At 37.7% G+C, this 19,779-nt stretch overlaps 1 protein-coding gene across 1 annotated transcript in view; it reads right to left on the bottom strand.

The window, feature by feature from the left end:
- CUBN (cubilin) overlaps positions 1-19,779 on the bottom strand; it is a 140,709-nt gene that overhangs the window by 97,528 nt on the left and 23,402 nt on the right. Inside the window, exons 18-27 of the mRNA XM_069859559.1 lie at positions 19,429-19,585; positions 18,705-18,883; positions 18,077-18,239; positions 17,588-17,804; positions 16,475-16,605; positions 9,761-9,947; positions 6,988-7,148; positions 6,278-6,459; positions 5,460-5,616; positions 2,749-2,936 (exon numbers count right to left, since the gene is read on the bottom strand). Coding sequence (XP_069715660.1) covers positions 2,749-2,936; positions 5,460-5,616; positions 6,278-6,459; positions 6,988-7,148; positions 9,761-9,947; positions 16,475-16,605; positions 17,588-17,804; positions 18,077-18,239; positions 18,705-18,883; positions 19,429-19,585 — 1,722 coding nt within the window. The remainder of the gene's footprint in view (positions 1-2,748; positions 2,937-5,459; positions 5,617-6,277; positions 6,460-6,987; positions 7,149-9,760; positions 9,948-16,474; positions 16,606-17,587; positions 17,805-18,076; positions 18,240-18,704; positions 18,884-19,428; positions 19,586-19,779) is intronic.

Here is a 19,779-nt window from a genome sequence, read left to right as displayed (position 1 = left end):
ACTCTAGCTGCCCCCATCCCACAAAGCACAATGGTTTTCTTCACAATTCAGAAAGATTTCCAATAAATCAGAGCTCTAGTTTGAAATATTTGCAATGTCTAAAAGTATGTCCACATGCATTAAATCCGTTTCTCCTACTGACTTCTAAAAGCAAGTCTGCTATTTCCTTTTTCAACTGCCATTTCTTGATTGTACTCCGCTCATGCAGGTCAGGTCTCTGCCATAACACCTCTGCAATGTTTAATCTTGTCCTTCTCCATCACATGTCACTTTCCCTTACTCCCTCTACCATCACACTGTGATTATCACCTAATCCAACCAAACAGTTAACTTTTGTCCTTCCTGTCCCCAGCCTCCCAGCAAGCAGCAGCAAATATTGTCACCAAGCCTGCCAGCTGCCAGCTGCATTGTAGCACCAGGCTACTACTGTCAGGGCTGCCTCAGAGCTAAGAAGCCAAGTAGAGCATTGCTGCCTGCTGCAAGGGGTTGAGTGACAGAGCTGCTACAACTAAATCCAAAAGGAGATGGGAAAAGGGGCACTTAAAAGCTCCTGAGAAAAAACATCACCTGCCATTCTGTTTTGTGAGTGCAAATACATGTCTGAGCAGCAGCTTTCCATTTCCTCCAAGAAAATGGTGAAGCATTCTGGCACGTGGTCCATGCACCACTGACTTGGACTACAGTGAACAGGATTATACCTCTATTTTCTCATTGTTATATTCAGCCAGGGAATCAGAGCTTTCCCCTTTTAGGCCTCTTTGCAGTAAAAGAATCTCAAAACTAGCATGTGGCAGAAAAGAGATTTATCTTAGCTGAACAGCTCTGAGTTGTTTGAGGTCGTTTTTATTAACCGGTTTTACAGTTTGCAGTAGCGTCAGACAGATTTCAGACCAAAAAGTCCCAAATACCTTCAGGCTGCTTAGAAAGTGAACTGCACACTTGTTCCAGATGATTCCCCCTTTCCCCTACACCACAGAGCACTCCCAGCCTTGCCAACATACTCCCCTTTCGCAAGATACGGGGTGGAAGCAAACGCTACTCAGTACCCTGGCTGGTTCAACCTTGCTCTCTTTTTTACACTATGGCACATATTTGTGCAGCAAGCAATAACCAAATGAGAATATCTTTTCCAAGTGGCATTTCTTAATGGCATTTAGAGAACGATTTGTAATTTCACATGAACTGCTAATTAAAGCCTCCTTAACACACTTCCATGACTTTGTTTTTCCCTTGCATTTTCCTCTTTATATCTTTTTCAGTCTGTATTTTCTATGATTAGAAGCACTGAAAATTTGTTAAAACTAGGAATGCGAGTACTTTTCTGCTCCCTGTCTCTTCACTCCCTCCAATATGTTTTATTTTTGTTAAGTGCTTTGGATTAGGTCCTTGCCTCTGGCACTATTCCTCCAGCCTTTACTTAGAATAGCATCTTCTGGCATGTCTCTTGCTCTTTAGTGGCTGGCTACTGCATGCAAGGCTCCTGCTTTTCATGGATCAAGAGCTTACGCATCTTGAGACTAGCACTGGCTGGTTGCAATGCTTCTTTCTCAAGCCTTCTCACAAAAAATGAACCAGGGCTTAACAGTTAGTCCTCAATACAGTGCTTCCTTGTATATTTTCTTCATGTGTCTATTCTTTCTTTTTATTCCTGACCATAAAGAGAAGAAAGCTGGAAGAATATTGCTTTTGCTAGTTTGTTACCAATTTTGAGCTGTGAAAGCTGGCATACTAAGGAGGTAGGAGGAGGGAGGGAGGACATCTATAGGGAACAGTTTATTCCATCACCAGGCGGATTGCTGGACCTTCTGTGAGACCCCAGTATAAGTAAGTATCCCCAGAAATGTGAGCAGTATTCCTTAGCCCTCTTCTCTGCTGTAGGGGGTCTTCTCTAACTCTTCTCTAAATTTCCGTTTGTCTTGTGCAAAACCTAAGTAAGTAGATCACAGGGGCTACATGCTAGCATCCTGTGTAACAGTGAGATCTGAGGGATGGATTAGTTCACCAAAACACAAAATTGTAGGCAGGAGATAATAATCCTTAGTATAGCAGTGATCACGACTACACTCCACTTCCCACAGTACAAAGTACAAAATAGAGAAAATATCTTATCAGTTGTCCCAGAAATCAATTTTTTGAGATTTTGAAAATAAAGGGTATTTGGCTTTAGATTGACTGGATGGCTTTATTTGACTAAAAATTTTTCATTTTGTTTGTGGGTAAATTCAGTTTCTTCCAATCCCTTTAAAAAAGTAAATTAATAATGAAAAGGAAAATACAAACAGTAGACAACACCCCTCCCCTTTAAAAATGTAGAAATAACATATTTTAAAGTTTTAGAACATATCTCACTCCTTTTGAAATAAAAACAAGAGGAAAAAAATGGGTCATTACCCTTTTGCAATCAATTTACTAATCTCAGAATTTCTTCTTTATGTGAAGCTAGAATCATAAGATTTCACTTCACCCATAAAAAACAGTGCTTTTAATCTAAGGTGATAGCTAGACTCTAAGAAGCAAATCCAGTCACCTGCAAAGTGATTCATCCTCCCTGTTGCAGTCTTAAGGTCTAGCAATGCTTCATTCCCTACTGACCGCAGAGGAAACAGGAATAAATTGTTTAGACTTAACACTTGAGTTTTAATGGCTAAATTTAGAAAAGTTGAATTTCCCCTTTGTGTTCTGCATTTTACTGTGTTTCTTTAGAAGCGAAGACCTGGGTTTTCTTATTTCTATAATTTGGGTTCGTACCTTCAAGAAGTCACAGTCACAATCAGATCCATCTTCTAAATCAAAGGCTGTGAAGCTATAGTTGAGTGTGTTCCCTTTTGTGGTTTGGATAGTCCAGTCACAGTGCTCATTTAATGGGTAATTATTTGGATAATTTAAACTTTCCAATACGCCATGGCTACGATTAACAGTGAGTACTTCATGGCAAACTGAAAAAAAAGTGAAAATAAATTATATTTGTGTGGTGCTTATTAACCCAGTATCTCAAAAAACTACTAATTGAAGTTATAGATAGCATTATAATACAAGAAATATTATTATTCACAGGTTAGAGAATACAAATCATGCAGAAAGAGCATTGTGATGTATTCAGGAACATATTGCGTATGTTGCAGACAAAATGCAGACTTTCCAAACTTGAATCCTTCAGCTCTGTTATGTCTTCCTTTTCTGACATTTGCAGACTTATCAGTATATGTAGCACATATATTTTTTTGGCAGTTTTCTTTAACTCTGAGTACATGCTTATTCCTGAAATATGGGGGTTTTTCTGTTTTTTTTTTTTAAACTAATAATAGAAATTTGCCCCTTCATTTGAAACAATTTGCAAATTTGCAGAGGATGTTCAAGAAAGATTGACTAATGGATTAATGTAGTTTGTTTCAGAAAACTGGGGAAAAATTATAATACCTGGTTAAAATAATGAATGGAAAGTACACTACTTGTACTGAATTTTCTAGCTCCAGGAACTGGAAGTGATCATGAAATTCTTTAAAAAGGAGCCATGATTCTACTCATGAGTTATCCAGTAGCATCTTAGCATAAGAACTGGACACTCACCTGGAACAGTAAGAGTTTTCCTTGAAGTGCAGAGAAAATGGAAAAGAAACTGAACTAGGTAAGGTGTTAAATTACAGTTATGGTATCAGATCTGTGAGTCTCATTTTCCTCTATCCAACTTTCACTAAATACAGAAATTATCAATGTGGGCAATCCCTTGACTGGAAACAACATACAGTGTGTATAGGGAGCAGATCAGTGTAGTGCACAGAGAATAAGTAGGCAGCATCCAGGGAGCAGAACAGGTAGTTTGCTTTCTACAGCAAATCTCCAGTGTTTGAACAGCAGAAATAGCTGAGATTCACTTGCAAAATTCTTCTACTGTCTGTCACTAGGGATAATGCACCTATGTCCTGCAAAGTTTTTTTATTCTTTCCAAGTGATTTACAGAGCAGCAAAGTCTGTGTTTTTAGGACTTCAAAATGCTCCAGATACAGCTGAAGGTCAGAGTTAGGTGGAGTGGAACTTATCTGCAGAGCTACACTGAAGCATACACTGTCTGAAAGGACCAGATGAGCACAAAATGGATTTTGAAGAACACAAGATGGGTAAAAGCTGCTACTCCTTCTGTCAGGATTTTATTAGAAACAGGTATCAGACACAAAGATGTCTTTGAATGTCAACTTGATACCATGTTTACCTTTGCAATATTTTCCAATCTATCATTACAGTTCTTTCAAGTACATGTAAATGCATCTGGCATCTAATTCCATACCACTACCTCCTACATAATTTTAGCTTTTAGATAAGCCATTGAAAGCTTTCTTTTATGCATCTTCAAGAATTAAATATGAATGTAAGACGTAGATCACATCTGATAGCTCAAGTTCTGCATCTGAGTGCTTTGAAAGTACTCTCTCTGTTTAATTAATGAAAGAAGGGAAACACTTCTAATATATCATCTTGACTTAGCAGTCCGAAAAGTACACTGTAGGTAAGCCTGTACTATCTTTAAGGAATGACGGAGCCTCACTCTTCTAATTTTTATATGTGCCACAAGTGGATTAATAGGCTTTGTTTTTCTCATGATCCATTTACTATTGGCCAAACCCATGACAACTTAATGTCTGTGAACCCATAGCAATCCCTATCTCTTGAACACATTATATTTAGAGTATGCAAAGATGCTTGCAAGTCATTTCATATGTGGTGAAATTGTGCATGTTCCAATGTGCATTTAATCATATATGCTAAACTGTATAAGGAGAAAAGTAAAAATTAGGTCAATATTCAAGATTATGACTGGGAAAAAAAATAACTTTAATTTGTCGTGTATCTTCTTGGATTTTTCTCCTAATAATATTCTGATATTTCTGGGGTAGAACTATTTTAATGGAAAAAAGTTTGCAAGAAAATTGTGACCCTTACCATATGAAAAATGAAACTTTTTGAAGTGTCCCAGTTGGACTAAATGATCCTAAGCACCCACCATGACCCAGGATGGCTAAGGGTTAACTCACTTATTCTTTGCCATTCGGCTTCACAAGCAGCTAGAAAACAGAGAAGCTTGTTCTATCTGCCTTTTCTGTTGAAAAGTCCAGAGATTGGCTGAGCAGAACAAGAACAGTCCAATCTACCCTGTAGTGGAACTTCAGCTTGTTATTCTGAGTAAATCTGGAGCGGCAAGTGTCACTGGAACAGGTAATATAAGTAGAACCACCTCTCCAGCTTTCTTCTAGGGAGGAGATAATCTCCATCAGAGGCAGATGGGCAGATAATTTTTGGCACTCTGTATTCTGTGACTGCAGCAGACTAGAGAATCTGGGTCAATAATATTTTCTATACATTGTCCTCGGTTCATGAATAAGTAAGATCATGGGCTGCAAGAAGCAGTTTCAGGAACAAGCTGAACAGTAGATACATATTCTTACCATCTTCTTTAACTTACTTACCCTGTTTGTACTTGGCTAAAAAGCCTCCACCACTCAGGCTGCCATCTGTCCTTAGTTTTACATACACGCTGTCTCCACTGGAATGGATGGGTGGTGGTATCTGGTTCCCACAAAATTTCCCTAGCTGTTTAGCATTACTGCTGTTGCCATCATATACCTTATAAAAAAACCCCAAACAAATTAATTGAATAAACCTGAAGATAACACTACATATCCAACTAATTTTTCCCTCATAAACGTCTACTTAAGGGAATTGTTACTAGGTAAATAAGAAGTTAAATTCTATTTTTGCTCAGAGAAAAGCCTGACAAGCATTTCAGAAACAATCCACATCAGTGGAAAATCAGAAAGTCACTAATCAAATACTGATGGGTTTTGAGGGGCTTACTCATGAACAGGGGAAACGTGCACTCCATTTCAAACCTATTAAAAACATTCAAATAATTTATGCAACAATTCAAATATGAAATTTGGGATTAACAATAAGGTTATTGACGTTGTAATGCCTATTTCTTTGTAAGTTAATAAGAAAGCACACTAAGGCCTCAGTCCAGAACACAGCAAATTTAAAAGATACAGACAGATTCTCGTCTCAGTGGCCTTTATAAGAACGCTTTTCTTAGCAGCAGCTACACAGACACTGCTGCCTTACTTCTCACTGCTCTGTAATATGAAGGTAGCAGGTCAGCATGAAGCTTTCATGTTCTGGGTCTGTTGACATACAAACATTTGAAGACCAGGGCCATATGTTTTTCAGTGCCTGTGTACTCCTCATACTCAGCTGCTTCCTGTGGAGCAAAGTGTCATAAGGGACATACCGCCAGGTAATCGAAGTTGCACTTTGGGTGATAATCTAGATGGAACTGTTCAAAATGGATTTCAAACGGGGTTCCTTGGTTTCCTCTGAGCATCCAGTAGCACTCTGAATTGTGGTAATATGGCATGGGGTAGTTGGGAGACATGAATATACCAGAAGCTGCCATCAAAGTCCCACCACAACCTGAAGATGGCAAAGAAACCGAACATTTAACATCTAGCAGAGTAAAGAATTATACATAATGTGTGAGATTCACATTACTGACCTCTTTCACGTGCCCTGAACCTCTTCAGTTATGCCCCAACAATCTGCATTTAGCCAACAGTGCCGTAAGCAGAAGAGCTCCCATAACACCTAGAAGTATTAACTATCTTATTTGAAGAGTGCTCTTAATAGATAGCTAATCTCCAAATGGAAGCCTCTCCATTAAATTTGTGGTTACTGCTTTCCTAAACACAGGAGAAAGTTGATGCTACATTATATCTAGGGAATATTATATCATTCCCCGTGGAGAAAAAGAAAGCCCAAGGATCAAGAAAGTAGTATTCTTTATCTTAACAACATGAATATATGTTGCTGTATAGTTAGCAGATAGATTTTAGAAGACAGGAAGAAGAAAAGATGTGGGGAAAAAGGTGAGAAATTAAATAGAAATTAAAGATCAAAAATGAGATGTGCAAAATTGTTTTGTGCTTGATGCAGTCATTTTACCTGCTGATGTACCATCCCACTCTGCTGAAAATCCTGTACTCGTGCCAAACACATCACTTACAAAGTTTATCCACAACTTGTTACCATGGGAGATTATAACAGGAGGCAGGTCTGTACCACAGTATTTTCCAAGGGAAGGAGAAGTTTCATAGCCTCCATCTCTAGAATGACAGAGTAGAAAAATCTTGGGTCAAAGGGGGAAAACATGAGAAATATCAAAGCAAAAATCTTGGTGTTTTCTCAGGCCCAGGAAAGACTAATCTTGGCTCTCCATCTTCCACAGCTATAGAGCTACCAAATACTGGAAGTGTCCTGCTACTTGCAGTTAGAAGTCCTACCACAAGTACCTGCTTTCTCAGTAAATCCAGTCTCTGATCTATGCAGACTGTCCAGAGCTGTCAACATAATGACCACCTCCAGAATTGTCTCAAGTAGACTTGATGCTGCAGAGACAGGACCTTCTCAGTATTCTACAAGGTAGCAATCATTGGTGTAACTAAAGGTAATCTTCTGATTTCAAGAAATAACAGTTTGTTCACTTAGCCTGGCACATTTATATTCTACCATATGATGCATGTTACAAAATATTTTTTTAGCCTTCAGTATTGTTTCTATGACCACTTATTTCTTATTTTTTTAAAAGTATTTCCAGTAAAATTTTCTAATACTGTAATCAGGACGCACACCTAATGTCCTGTTTTGCTTCCTGCACATGCCTCATGGCAATAAAAGACAGTGACAACCTGCTTATCAGTTGCTTCCTAACCTTATCTTTAAGCACCTTCATATTACAAACACCCTATAGGTCATTATAACAATAATAAATACATTTATAGCTATATATAGCTGTGATCTTGAACTGATTTAAGTGGACAGTAGTACTTTCAATTAGATTTTCACAAGTTTATATCTGCTTTTGAGAGAAATTTCTACTCAGACCTCACTGCTCTGTTTTATTGTCATCCTCCTAGCTTTAACTGCTTGCCACTGTTTCAGGTTACTGGCAGTTGAAGAACTGTGCAACAACCTCCCTTCACTTGCATCTTGGCCTCTACAGCTGTGGTGAGATACACAATTTTCTTCATTGACTGAGTGCAATTTACAAGAGAACACCTCAGGACAAGGAACCAGAGCGGCACCTCACTTAAGACTTACGTTGCTACCCCATCAGCTTTGCTAAGACATTCTTGAAATAGATATGGCAGCAGAAATGTGCTGAGTTGCACTTAGCGATGTTTTGGCCACATCTTAAAATATGTTTAATGCCGCTGAGCTCTTAACAGTGACAATAGACTTAGATTTATGTAATAAATGAATGTCCTGAGTTCTCGAGGTGAAAAAGTGAAAAAAAAAATCCTATTATAATTCAAGTCTACCCCAAATTAAGGTCTTAACTGTTAAAAAAGTTATGTTAAATTTTATGTCAGATTGTCATTTTAAAATGAAAAAAAATTAGGCACAGTACTTGGAAAAACACTGAAAAAGCCTTTCAGTTTTTCATAACTTTCCCCAGTTTGTATGTGCAGCTGAAAACAACCAGGTAATACAGCATGAATTCAGAATCCCAATGCTCTCTATCTTACTAGAATGGAGAAGAGAGGAAAAATCACCTTCCCTGACCTGCTGGCTATGCTACTTTTGAGTTGCACACATTGTGAGCTCATGACCAGTTATTCATCCACCAGTATCTCCAAGTCCCTTTCAGCAGGGCTGCTTTCAATCCCTTCATCATTCAGCCTTTATTGATATCAGAGGTTGCCCCAACCCAGGTACAAGATCTTGCACTTGGCCTTGTTGAACTTCATGAGGTTCACATGTGCCTACTTCTCAAGCTTATCCAGGTCCCTCTGGATGGTATCTGCTCTCTCAGGCATGTCAACAACACCACTCAGTCTGGTGTTGTCTGCAAACTTGCTGAGGATGCACTCAATCCCACTATTTACGTCATTGATGAAGATATTAAATAATACTGGTCCCAATATGGACCCCTGAGAGACACCATTTATCATCGATCTTCATCTGGACATCGAGCTGTTAACTGCTACCCTCTGGATGCAATAATCCAACCAGTTCCTCATCCACCAATCAGCCCACCCATCAAATCCATACTTCTCCAATTTAGAGAGAAGGATGTTGTAGGGCAATCAAAGGCCTTAGAGAAGTCCTGGTAGGTGATATCTGTAGTGATTCCTTTGTCCACCGATGTAGTCACTCCATCATAGAAGACCACTAGGTTGGTCAGGCAGGACTCGCCCTTGGTGAAGCCATACTGGCTCTCTCAAATCACCTCCCCGTCCTTGACATGCCTTAGCATAGCTTCTAGGAGGATCTGTTCCACCACCTTCCCTGGCACAGAGGTGGGCAGTTCCCATGGTCCTCCTTTCTACCCTTTTTAAAAATGGGTACAATGTTTCCATTTTTTTCCAGTCACCAGGGACTTCACCTGATTGCCATGACTTTTCAAATAGCATGGAGAATATGTCACAAAACAGGCAATAAAACTCCTTGTTTCTGCACTAAGGATAACAACCAGAATGCAGTGCATGGGAACACAGTTAACATACTCCACTCGCTCTTTGAAGGGAATTTATCAAGTGTGAAAGCGAACAACAGAGTAGGATCGGAGGAAGAAATGGCAGCCTTTAAAGTTCTCTGGTAAGTTCTTTTCCCACAGTGACAACATAGGTGTATATTTAAAACTACAGATTCTGAACATCCCAAAGTGGATTTGGACAACTTCATTAATAAAGACAGAATGAATAATTAGGCTTACCTGATTTCTATATAATCATCCGTACATTGTTTATTCCCTTCCAAGGAGAAGTTGGTGAAGTGCAGCACAATTTGTCTGTTTATTCCCACTGTGATGGTGTATATGCACTCCGTCCGGACAGGGTAGTCACTGGGATAGTTTGGAGATGTTAGCTCACCAATTTCAGCACTGTAGTTGTGTGAGCACACTTTAAAAAGAAAAGAAGCATGTATGAATTAATTTAATATGTATGCTAAGTTAACAGGAAATTTCTATTTCCAACTGACAGAAGAGCCAACATCCTGTGCTCCTGTGCATTACAACTCTTTGTTTTACTGCTGAATGTCATCCCTATAAACTAAAACCAAAATCCATTTTTATCATGTGATTTCTTATGTTTGAGTTCATTTGTTCAGCTTTTCCAGAACATCATGTCTGTTATATACAGGCAATGTAGGAATAGTTCCAGGTGCCTAAGTTGGCTTTGACCTAAAACCAGGTAAGCAAAGAAAGGAAACTGAAAGGGATGCCTTGGCCAACACAAAAGGTAGGATTCCTAAATTTTTGAAAAGCAGTGGTGGTGGAAACTGAATGCAGCTGAGGAGATGTTATATTTTTCTCTGGAATTCCCCATGATAAAACCTGGGATTTGGGAATTTTTATATCTAAACTTCTTTTCCCATTTTCTGTGACATAAGTGACAATCAGTTGGAATATAGTATAATCCTTAGATCATGAAGGCAAAGAAGTTCTGCTTTAGGTCTTCTACTAAAATCAATTATATCAATTCTTCTGTGAGCACTGTAGAAGCGTCTTGGTATTATGAGCTGGAAAGAAGAAAATAGCATGGACTAATGCTTATCCAGAGCCTCAGTAATAAATAAAAATAAGATCTGTTGAAAGAACAGATATAAGAAACAGGAATAAAAATATCTGCTATACAATGTTATATAAGACCATTGTGTTGTTGACCACAGTCTAAGTAAGTTTTGTGATCTTGCTGCAAAAGGGGCAAGAAGAAATGTGATCCATGTCAGGTGGTTTCAGTCAAAAGAGGGAATCTTGATGCTTCTGCATAAGGCATTGGTGACATGTTGCCTGGAAAAATATGGATAACCATGGTCATTGATATTCTGGAAATCAAATAAGAGCAAGTAAGACAGAGGTTTTGGAGATAACAGGAAATTAATAGATCTGTAGGCAAGAGACACTAGACAAGCTTAACTTGTTTCGCTTAGCAAGTGAAGGAGAAAAAAAAGAGACAAAGATCAAGAAGCATGAAGAAAAGAAAAACCAAAAACACTCTCAATGACAGTACAAGCTCTGAAATTAAAAATTGTCCATGAGTACTGATACACAGAAATTAGGAGAAAGTTTCTATCAAGAAGCAACTTTTTAGAGCAATCATCCAACATACAGATGCAGAAAGGGGAAGAGAGTCCACTGTTTATTTATGATATAGTTTGATTAATTTAATTAAGAAGAGGATCACATTATGTAGCTCTTGGCAAAGAAAAGTGGGCAGAAGCGTAAAATGGAGGGCTGGATTTGAAGACCCTGGAGGCTCGTTCTAGTCCTTCATTCCCCTATTTCAGGTCTTACAGGTTGCAAAGATAAGAAACGGAAATAGATTTCTTAAATACATTCTATCAAATAGGCAGGGCTACACTAATTATAAAGGACAACTGAAAGAACAAGCAAAATATTATGGTAAACTTTATACTTATTTAAGCTGGTTACCACAGACCTCTGAAATCTGTTTCTAATGTAGCACAGTTTCAGTGTAGTAATACTTGTGCTTAAGACTTCAATACATGTAATAATTTAGGAGGAAGGAATGAAATTACACTTCAGGCCCTCAGTGTCTATAGCTGGTCATTTCTATGCCTGTTCTCTATCCATTCTAACTAGTAAAATGCTTTTGCTTTTAATGGTGCCTTTTTTAGTGGTGTCTTTTTGCAATCTTCATTAGCTGGAAGTCCTCTGTTGAAAATGTTTTCTGTGAGATAGATACCCCCGAAGCTAACTGCCAGACTAATGTTCCTAAATCATCACAAGGAGAACAAAGAAACACGACACAGAAACAGGCAAATCATTTTCTCCCATTGGGTTTTACTTCATTATTGACAAGTCAAAAAATTTTCATGCACTCGTTAACCTAAAATCATGATCTTTAACAAGAATTTTACTCATTTATGCGTACCATCACAGATATGTTCCAATGTATGCATATAATGATCAGGTTGGTCCTGGTCACCTTAAAAACTTCATGCTGCCTTATAAATCCTTATAATGCCCTTGCTGTGCTGCCAGCTCCCATGTTGTTTCATGATAAGTAAGGCTTACCATCAAATTTCAGATCCTTAGGTCATGTGATTTCTTGAGAACCCTGACTGCGTGGTTAGAAATCTAATTTAGAAATGTGACCCAAGTTTTTCCTAAGGGTATATTACACAAAAAATAATTTAAAAAAATTAAATTAAAACATGTCTACATTTAATAAGTTACTTATTTTTAACTAATCATTTCGTCCTGATTTTGGAAGGGTAGGCCCCTGACTCATGTATATTTAATGACAGAGATGCTGCAATACTCTCAGAGGCTGAGACCATGAATACTGGTTTTCACCTTGGAGAATATTAAAATTGAGGTACTAGATAGAGGCCCTTGGAGTAAAATCAGTAACACAGAAGCCAAAATACTTTTAACAGCCCTTTTAAGAACAATTTCCACAGAATTGTCCAGGTTCCCTTCCCCACTGAAGTTTACTTATTTGGGAGTAATCCATACAGAAACTGATATCCCAAGTGTGCTGTTTGAAACTGGATGCTGTATATTGCTCTACACTGTATATAACAATCTTCTTTATAAGTTAAGAGGGATAAATACAGGAGTGGAGCAGCACCTTCCTCAGAAAAGTCAGACTTCTGGCTACAGTGTAATAAGTCCAAGTATAGACACTAGTATGATGATTAGGAAAAGCATTAATCAAGTCATGTTTGGTGTCAATTGCTTCTTTTCTGGGATCTGGATTCTCTTGTCTTCTACTTTCAGCAGGAGAGCTGGCACCCTCCTTCTGCACTCCCCTTACTAACACTGCACTTGGGAGTGTGCTTGGGCAGTAATAGTTCCTTCAGTTAAAACTGTTAGCCAAGTCAGCAGGAAGAAAAGTACTTTGGTTTCTTTGCCAAAGTTCAGAATGCAGCCTAACACCATAATGAGATTATTATATGCCTGGAAAAAAATATTAATTCAGTTTAGTTTTAAGACACTTATCACAGATCATGAAAAACAGAAGAAGGTGGCAATTGTCAAGGGCAATCACACATTTTACCAATCTTGCCTTGCCAGTGGTTGAGGTTTTGAAAGCTATTCAATCTATTTTTTTCATGTGGTATTGAATGTGTTTGTTCTTCTGAAAAAAAAATCCAGAAATGGCAGTAATCCACTTTAATAGTCAAAAATGGAGAAAAATGTCAGCTTTTGTACTACTCACTCACGATTTCATACTGCAGAAAATTATAACATATCCATATTTTCTTCTTTTCAATCTCACTCTGCCAAGGGAAAACTGGGATCCCTAACAATTAGACCTTTATGAAACACTAAGCATGTTTGAAAAATAAAAGAAAAAACTAGTACATGACGTATATTCCTCTCTACAAGCAATGGAAAAACACTTCGGCGCTTCAAAGCCTTCTGTTACTGCTCTGGCAGATGCTAACAGGCTTAATTTTTACCAAGAAGGCACACAAATTTCCTTTGTAACATTTCAGACCAAAACTCCTTAGAAACACTGGGCGCAGCTATCCAAAAACAATCTCTCTTTTCTGCCAATTTACACACAAACACACTTACTATAGACCTGTATAAACATATTTAGGCACACCAATAAACTGATCAAACATGACCAAGTTACAGTGACCTAACAAGCTATCAGTTGCCAGCTGATTGAGCCTTTTTCCTGAGTCTCAGTATGAGATGAGCAGACACCCAAGATGCATGCAGGACTTCAGATTTTTTTCCTATCTAAGCTCAGCTGCATTTAACCATGCCCTGTATATCTGCATGCACATGTTTGTCAGACATCACCTTCCATTCCTGTCTTTGTTTCTTCAGCCGAAGAGAAAAGCCAAGCAACATTCTCCTAATAATTACTGAGCTCAGTCAGAAAGATAGGAACTGAGATTTCAACTTCTATTCAGTGGCCAACAAAGAATAACAGACAAACCTACACATCACTTTCAGGTACACTTTGAAGTCCATAGGTTCACAAACATTTTTCTTTCTTTCCTCATCCTTCTCAAACTCTGACTTCTCCAGCCAGTCATTGTCTAGTAACAGATGCCACAATGAAGATATTTAAAACCAAGTTACCCCTCCTGATAAATAATATCATTCACAACTTAGGACAATAAGGATGAAAAACCTTATCTTTCACCAAAATCAGAGAAACAGAAGGAAAAAAAATCAATCAAAAAGGCATTCTGTTAAAAACCTTGTTAAGGTTGACTTTTCTCAGCAGAAAGCATGAAATGAAGCCTCTTTAATGAAACAATTGAATGAAAAAAAGGAGAAGAAAAAAATCCACCCCTCCAGTTCAAAGCAAAACGAATAAATTCCCACTTACTTGTGAAGAAGTGAGGGACAACAAAATACATACACTGACTGTAGTGCTATTCCTACAGGAAAATTTTAGCCTGGACCTTTCAAGGCCCTGAGCAACACTTCCTGGAAAGACTGAGCCCTTTTAAATTTTTTTTCAATATTTTATTATGGTTTCTTCATGGTGTGGTTCGACAAGATGGGAAAAAATCTCTGAAACCTATCATAATATTTATATGGGTGTTGAGACATTGGTCCATCTGTTATTGAAACCTGAACTCTAGGAAATAAACCCATTTATTACCTTGCTTTCTATGTGACTTTCATCTATAAAAGACAGAAAGATGGCTAGGAACTAAACATCTGAGATGCAGATACTTCATTGGGCACTATACATTGACTAGAGAATTTCCATTTTATTGTGGCCAGATAAGCTATTCGCAACTACCAGCTGGCAGACTGCTAAAATAATTGTTTGCATTTTATGGACCATGGTCATGGCTGTGTCTTGTGGCATTCAATTTAGTTTTTTTGTCAGGAAATATAATGTTGCCATTATTTTCAGGCTGCCACTTTTTAACTAATTAATACATCACAGATAAACCATGCTAACAAAAGCATTGCCAAGATGCATGGAGGAGGAAATTAGTTTTGTTCTATGTAAAAATATTTCTATCAGTCCTACTTATCCATTTTATATTTTTACTCCTACTTATTTGGGGGGGGGGGGTGGTCAACTCACCCATCTTTTCAATAGATCTTTCTCTGTAAAACAACTCCAAGCAAAAGCCTATTGAAATTTCTAATAAGAACCAGAACAGCTTTGACCAGTTCTGATACTCGTTACACTCTAGCTGGCTAAGAAAACAGCTCAAAAATATGAAGTATTCTTACTGCTCAAGAAACATCATTAGAACCATATTTTCCTTAGTAGAAAAATGAAAATAGGCAACAGATGTAAAGAAAAAAATGCATAGTTTTGGTAAATCTGATATGATTATGTTCAGCAGTTTGCTGCTTTAGTGTAACTCAATATACGCAAGATATCAGGCCTAAACAGTGGGAAAACTAAACTTGATATGATTTCAGAGCAGTAGAGCGTTGCTTTTCACAGCAAAGTCCACATACCCATGTACACGTTTTCTTGTCTCAGGCCATGGCATCTTCAAAACTATTTATTCTTATTATAAAATTGATGCTAGCAGTCCAGTATTTATTACAGTTTTATAGTACAGCTGTGTTTGTCATGGGATCAAAAGAAACAAATCATGGAATCATGGACTAGTTTGGGTTGGAAGGAAACCTTAAAGATCATGTCATTCCACCAGCAGCTTTTTCAAGTACAGCTGTCACTGCTAAAACACTGTCAATGCTAGAGAGACATGTGAACAGTGCATCAGGTACTGTGGGTTCAGCATAGTTTGGAAACACAGATGTGCCTCCATCCTAGAAAGCCTTCAAATCAATTAGAATTCTGAATAATTTCTCAGTTTTTCTCTAAAGAGAGCTAAGAGAATGAACAGTCATTCTTCTCTTCAGTAATCTTTTTCCCACTGATGTATGTCTTGGTTCCTTATGGGAAGACACTTCAAGGAACAGGTTTAAGGCATAACAGGAGCCTTGAACTCTGCAGGAGAGAAATGTTGCACTGTGTCTTAATGAAAAAAACAACTTGGTCTTTAAGGTTATTTTGCTGTTTTATCAAATCACCCTAGATGATCTTTCTCTACCCGTCATCAATATTGCACCTTAATAGGGACTAAATTAATTTTTGTGGCACCTATAGGTTTCCCATTCAAATGAGATGTCCATGATTGCTAAGCTTCGTAGATCTCACATACTCAGCTCAAAATGGACAAAGCAAATTCAGAAAACACTTTCCCTAAATAATTCATGCTTTTTTACCCTATCAGCTCTTACTGGTTTTTTTAAGGAAACAGCAGTGTTGCTTACAGAAATTGCTTTCTGCTTTCCTAAGGAAGAAAAAGCTTGTGAATAAAGCAGGATAAATATGAATAACCAGGCTGTGTTCTGTTAACATAGAAAATAATGTTTCTGTTTCTTGTAGTCATTATTTACAGTAACAGTTGAAAACATTTAATTTGCATAATGAACAGACTGACATATTACCTTTTGATGCATCCAAGGAGATATAATTAGCTGAGAAGCCCTCAGATGCAGTGTCGTGATCGGTCACAAAGTACAATGTCATCACGTTGCCACCACTAGTGAGAGATGGTGGAACTGATCTTCCACAGAACCTGCAGAAAAATGATGCCTCAAATTGAATGGCAGTACTTTATGAAGCACCAGTATTACTGGAAGAGGATATAACTTTCCTGAGAAGTTTCAACAGCTACATGTACACAAGTGTCTCCTTTGGATGATGCACATCCCAGCCATATACCTTGTACCACGGGACTAAATAGCACACTACATGTTCAAGACTACAAATCTAACTCATGTGGCAAAGTCAGAGAAGAAACTGTTCATCATGTTGTCAAAATCTTATTGAAATTAATTATGCTGTACCTACAACATATTCTGTGCTTTTTGAGGAGTCAGAGTTGCTGGCCAAAGGCTACGGTTGCAAAACACTCTCCATTATAAAAGTCATTTGTTCCTTATTTTCCAAAATACTGCCATGCCAGCCAAATACCTTACAGTCTGTAACTATAGCTGGATACTGTTCCCAAGCAGTTTGGATGTTCTTGAATTCTAGGGCAGCAATAAACCCTGTGTATAGTCCAACTGGAGAAGAGGAAAAAAAGAAAAGATTCTTCCCTAAGATAAAATCACATATCAGGAAAAAGCAAAACCAAAACCCTCTAAAATGCAGATTTGGTTTAGTTTTTGCTGAGATCCAAAAGTGAAATCTTTCAAGTAATCTGTCTCTTACTTCTGTAAGTGTTTCAAATCACATCTTTTACTGGGCACATATATATTGATGTTTTTTAACTTATTTCCCATAATTCAAAATGTTAATGGAGCTTGACAATGTCTGCTGTTGAAACCTGTCCTTAAAAAAGCTTTCCTTTTGGCACAAGTTAGCTTCTCCCAATATAATATTTATTCTCATTCCATGGTCAAAGAAAGCAAGCTGCCTTTTCCATCCTAGGCAGAGAAATTGCTGCTATTGTTGCTGTAATGAAGAGAAATTAACCTTTACACAAAAACTAATTTTGCAAGTTGGATGTAGAGATCTACAGTAATTCAGCTTTGTAGACTAGTGAACATATTCACCTTCCCAATTTTCGCATAGTGCTGTTGTCATAGATCTCAAGATAATCTTTTCTGCAACTATAATCAAATGCCAAGTTAAATGAAGTGAATGTCAGGCGGATAAGGTAGCCGGGTTGAATGTTGATAGTCCAGGTACAGTTAATACCATGTGGGTAGACATCCGGATGACCAGGACTTCTAATTGTTCCTTCCAGTCCAAAGAGAGTGTCTCCACATACTGTAGAGATTAAAAAAGTCAGATTAAATGGTATATTTATAAAAAAAAGTTAAGCACTTACAAAATTAGTGACTTTTATTTCTGAAGTTTCATAGTCTTGTTTTATCTCAATGCATAATACACAGTAACTGATTCAGAATTTATCTCCTATTATACCATAATAAAACCTGACAGCCAGCTGTATTCAGAATAATACATGTATTTTTGTATACAGAAAAATCCAGGAAGTCCCAGCACTAAGCAGAAAAATACAACAAAAAAACCACCCTTACCTGAATCTAATGGTGAGTACTCAGCTCTGAAGCCAAGGTTGGTAAGAGAGGAGGCTCTGAGTTTGATATAGAGATAGTTCCGTGTAGATTGCACTCTAGATGGTACAGCTGTACCACAGTATTTCTCCAAAAGAGGAGAGTCTGTGCTGTTGCCATCTCTGACCTGAAGAACGATGTATTCAAAATATTTCTATTATATTAAAGCTGCAAGCATAAATGAATTCACAAGAATCATATAAAAGAGATTCTTAGTAAGTCAAATCCTACCTTTTCTTCAGCACAGTTTCTACTACAGGGACATACAATATAACCTTATGACTGACAGAGAAGCAGTCTCTCAATGAAAGCTGAGATCTTACACCCTCCAGTTAGTGGCACATAAACCTTCAAACCCAGATCTTTCTATTTAAAGACACCTGATACTCATCTGATTATCAGAAAGGTCATATCACATTTGGATGACCAAGAAAAGGTTTGGGATCCCATTATGAGTATGGAAAAGCTTTTATAACTGCTGTAAGAAGAGCTTACCTGTCAAGCAGTTCTGCGTTGGTGGACATGAGCATGAGAAGAAATACACAGATAAGAATCTAGGTATTAGTCATAGTATGTGTGCATTATTCTTTACCTCAATGTAGTCTGAGTCACAAGTGGTTGTATTTCGAATTTCGAAGTCGATAAAGTTTAGAACCACTGTTTTGCTATCTGGCTGGGAGATGATCCACTCACAGGTCTTTGGGTGAGGGGACATCCTAGGGTAGTAAGGTGAGTGGATAATGCCTGCTCCAGACAAGGAGCCTCCACAGGCTGCCAAGAGACACCAAGAATCAGTAATCATGAAGAATCATTTCAATGATTGTATAATGTGATGTCTATCAAATATCAGTATGAAATTAGAAGAAAATCACCGGTAAAACCCTATCTTCTTACAGCATCTACTACAGATCCTCCAAGTAGTGTTAAGAATGTCTTTGGATTTGACTCATTTGTTTCACAGACATCAAAAGATTTTTTGGTGATTAAGAACTAAAAGATAGGAAAGATGTAAAAAAAAAGATTTAGGCTAAATTATAGCTGTATCATCTTTGGTATGTTAGTGGCAAGTGATTTATCATTAATTGAAGCAATGAGGGGTATACTTTCAAGCATCCTAGGAGTGCTTACAACAGACCTACTGCAGACATCACCTTAGCATTTCTAAAAGTAGCAATAAATAAATAAATTTAATCTATTTTTTTTCCTTTCTTTTGAAGTTAGTCTTAAACCCATTATATTGACAATACAGCATGGAAATGATTGAAAGCATCCAAATTACATATTAGTTCACTATGCAAGTCACCAGTTCCTCTTACCAACTTGATAAATAGCCCTGAAGCTAGCCCTCTGAACAGAAGCATCAGACTTGAACTTGATCCAGAGACTGTTGCTGGTAGACGTGACTGGAGACGTGGCTGTACTATAACAGAACTTGCTGATAAGAGGAGATATTTCACTGTCACCATCTCGAACCTGGTAATTGAAAAGGAAAAAAGATCATAAAAGCATTGGGGTCTGATATCCAGATAAAAATACAATCTCAGAAGAGCTGATAAACACCAAAGGAGTAACTATTTCACTTTTTTATATGTGGGGCAAAGAATCATCACAGTAATTGGCACAAGCACATGATTTACAAGAGCTCACAGGAAGAACAGCACGATCAG

This window comes from Phaenicophaeus curvirostris, chromosome 6, assembly GCF_032191515.1.
Source record: "Phaenicophaeus curvirostris isolate KB17595 chromosome 6, BPBGC_Pcur_1.0, whole genome shotgun sequence".
Taxonomy (NCBI): Eukaryota; Metazoa; Chordata; class Aves; order Cuculiformes; family Cuculidae; genus Phaenicophaeus; species Phaenicophaeus curvirostris.
This window is presented reverse-complemented; position numbering and strand designations above follow the sequence as displayed.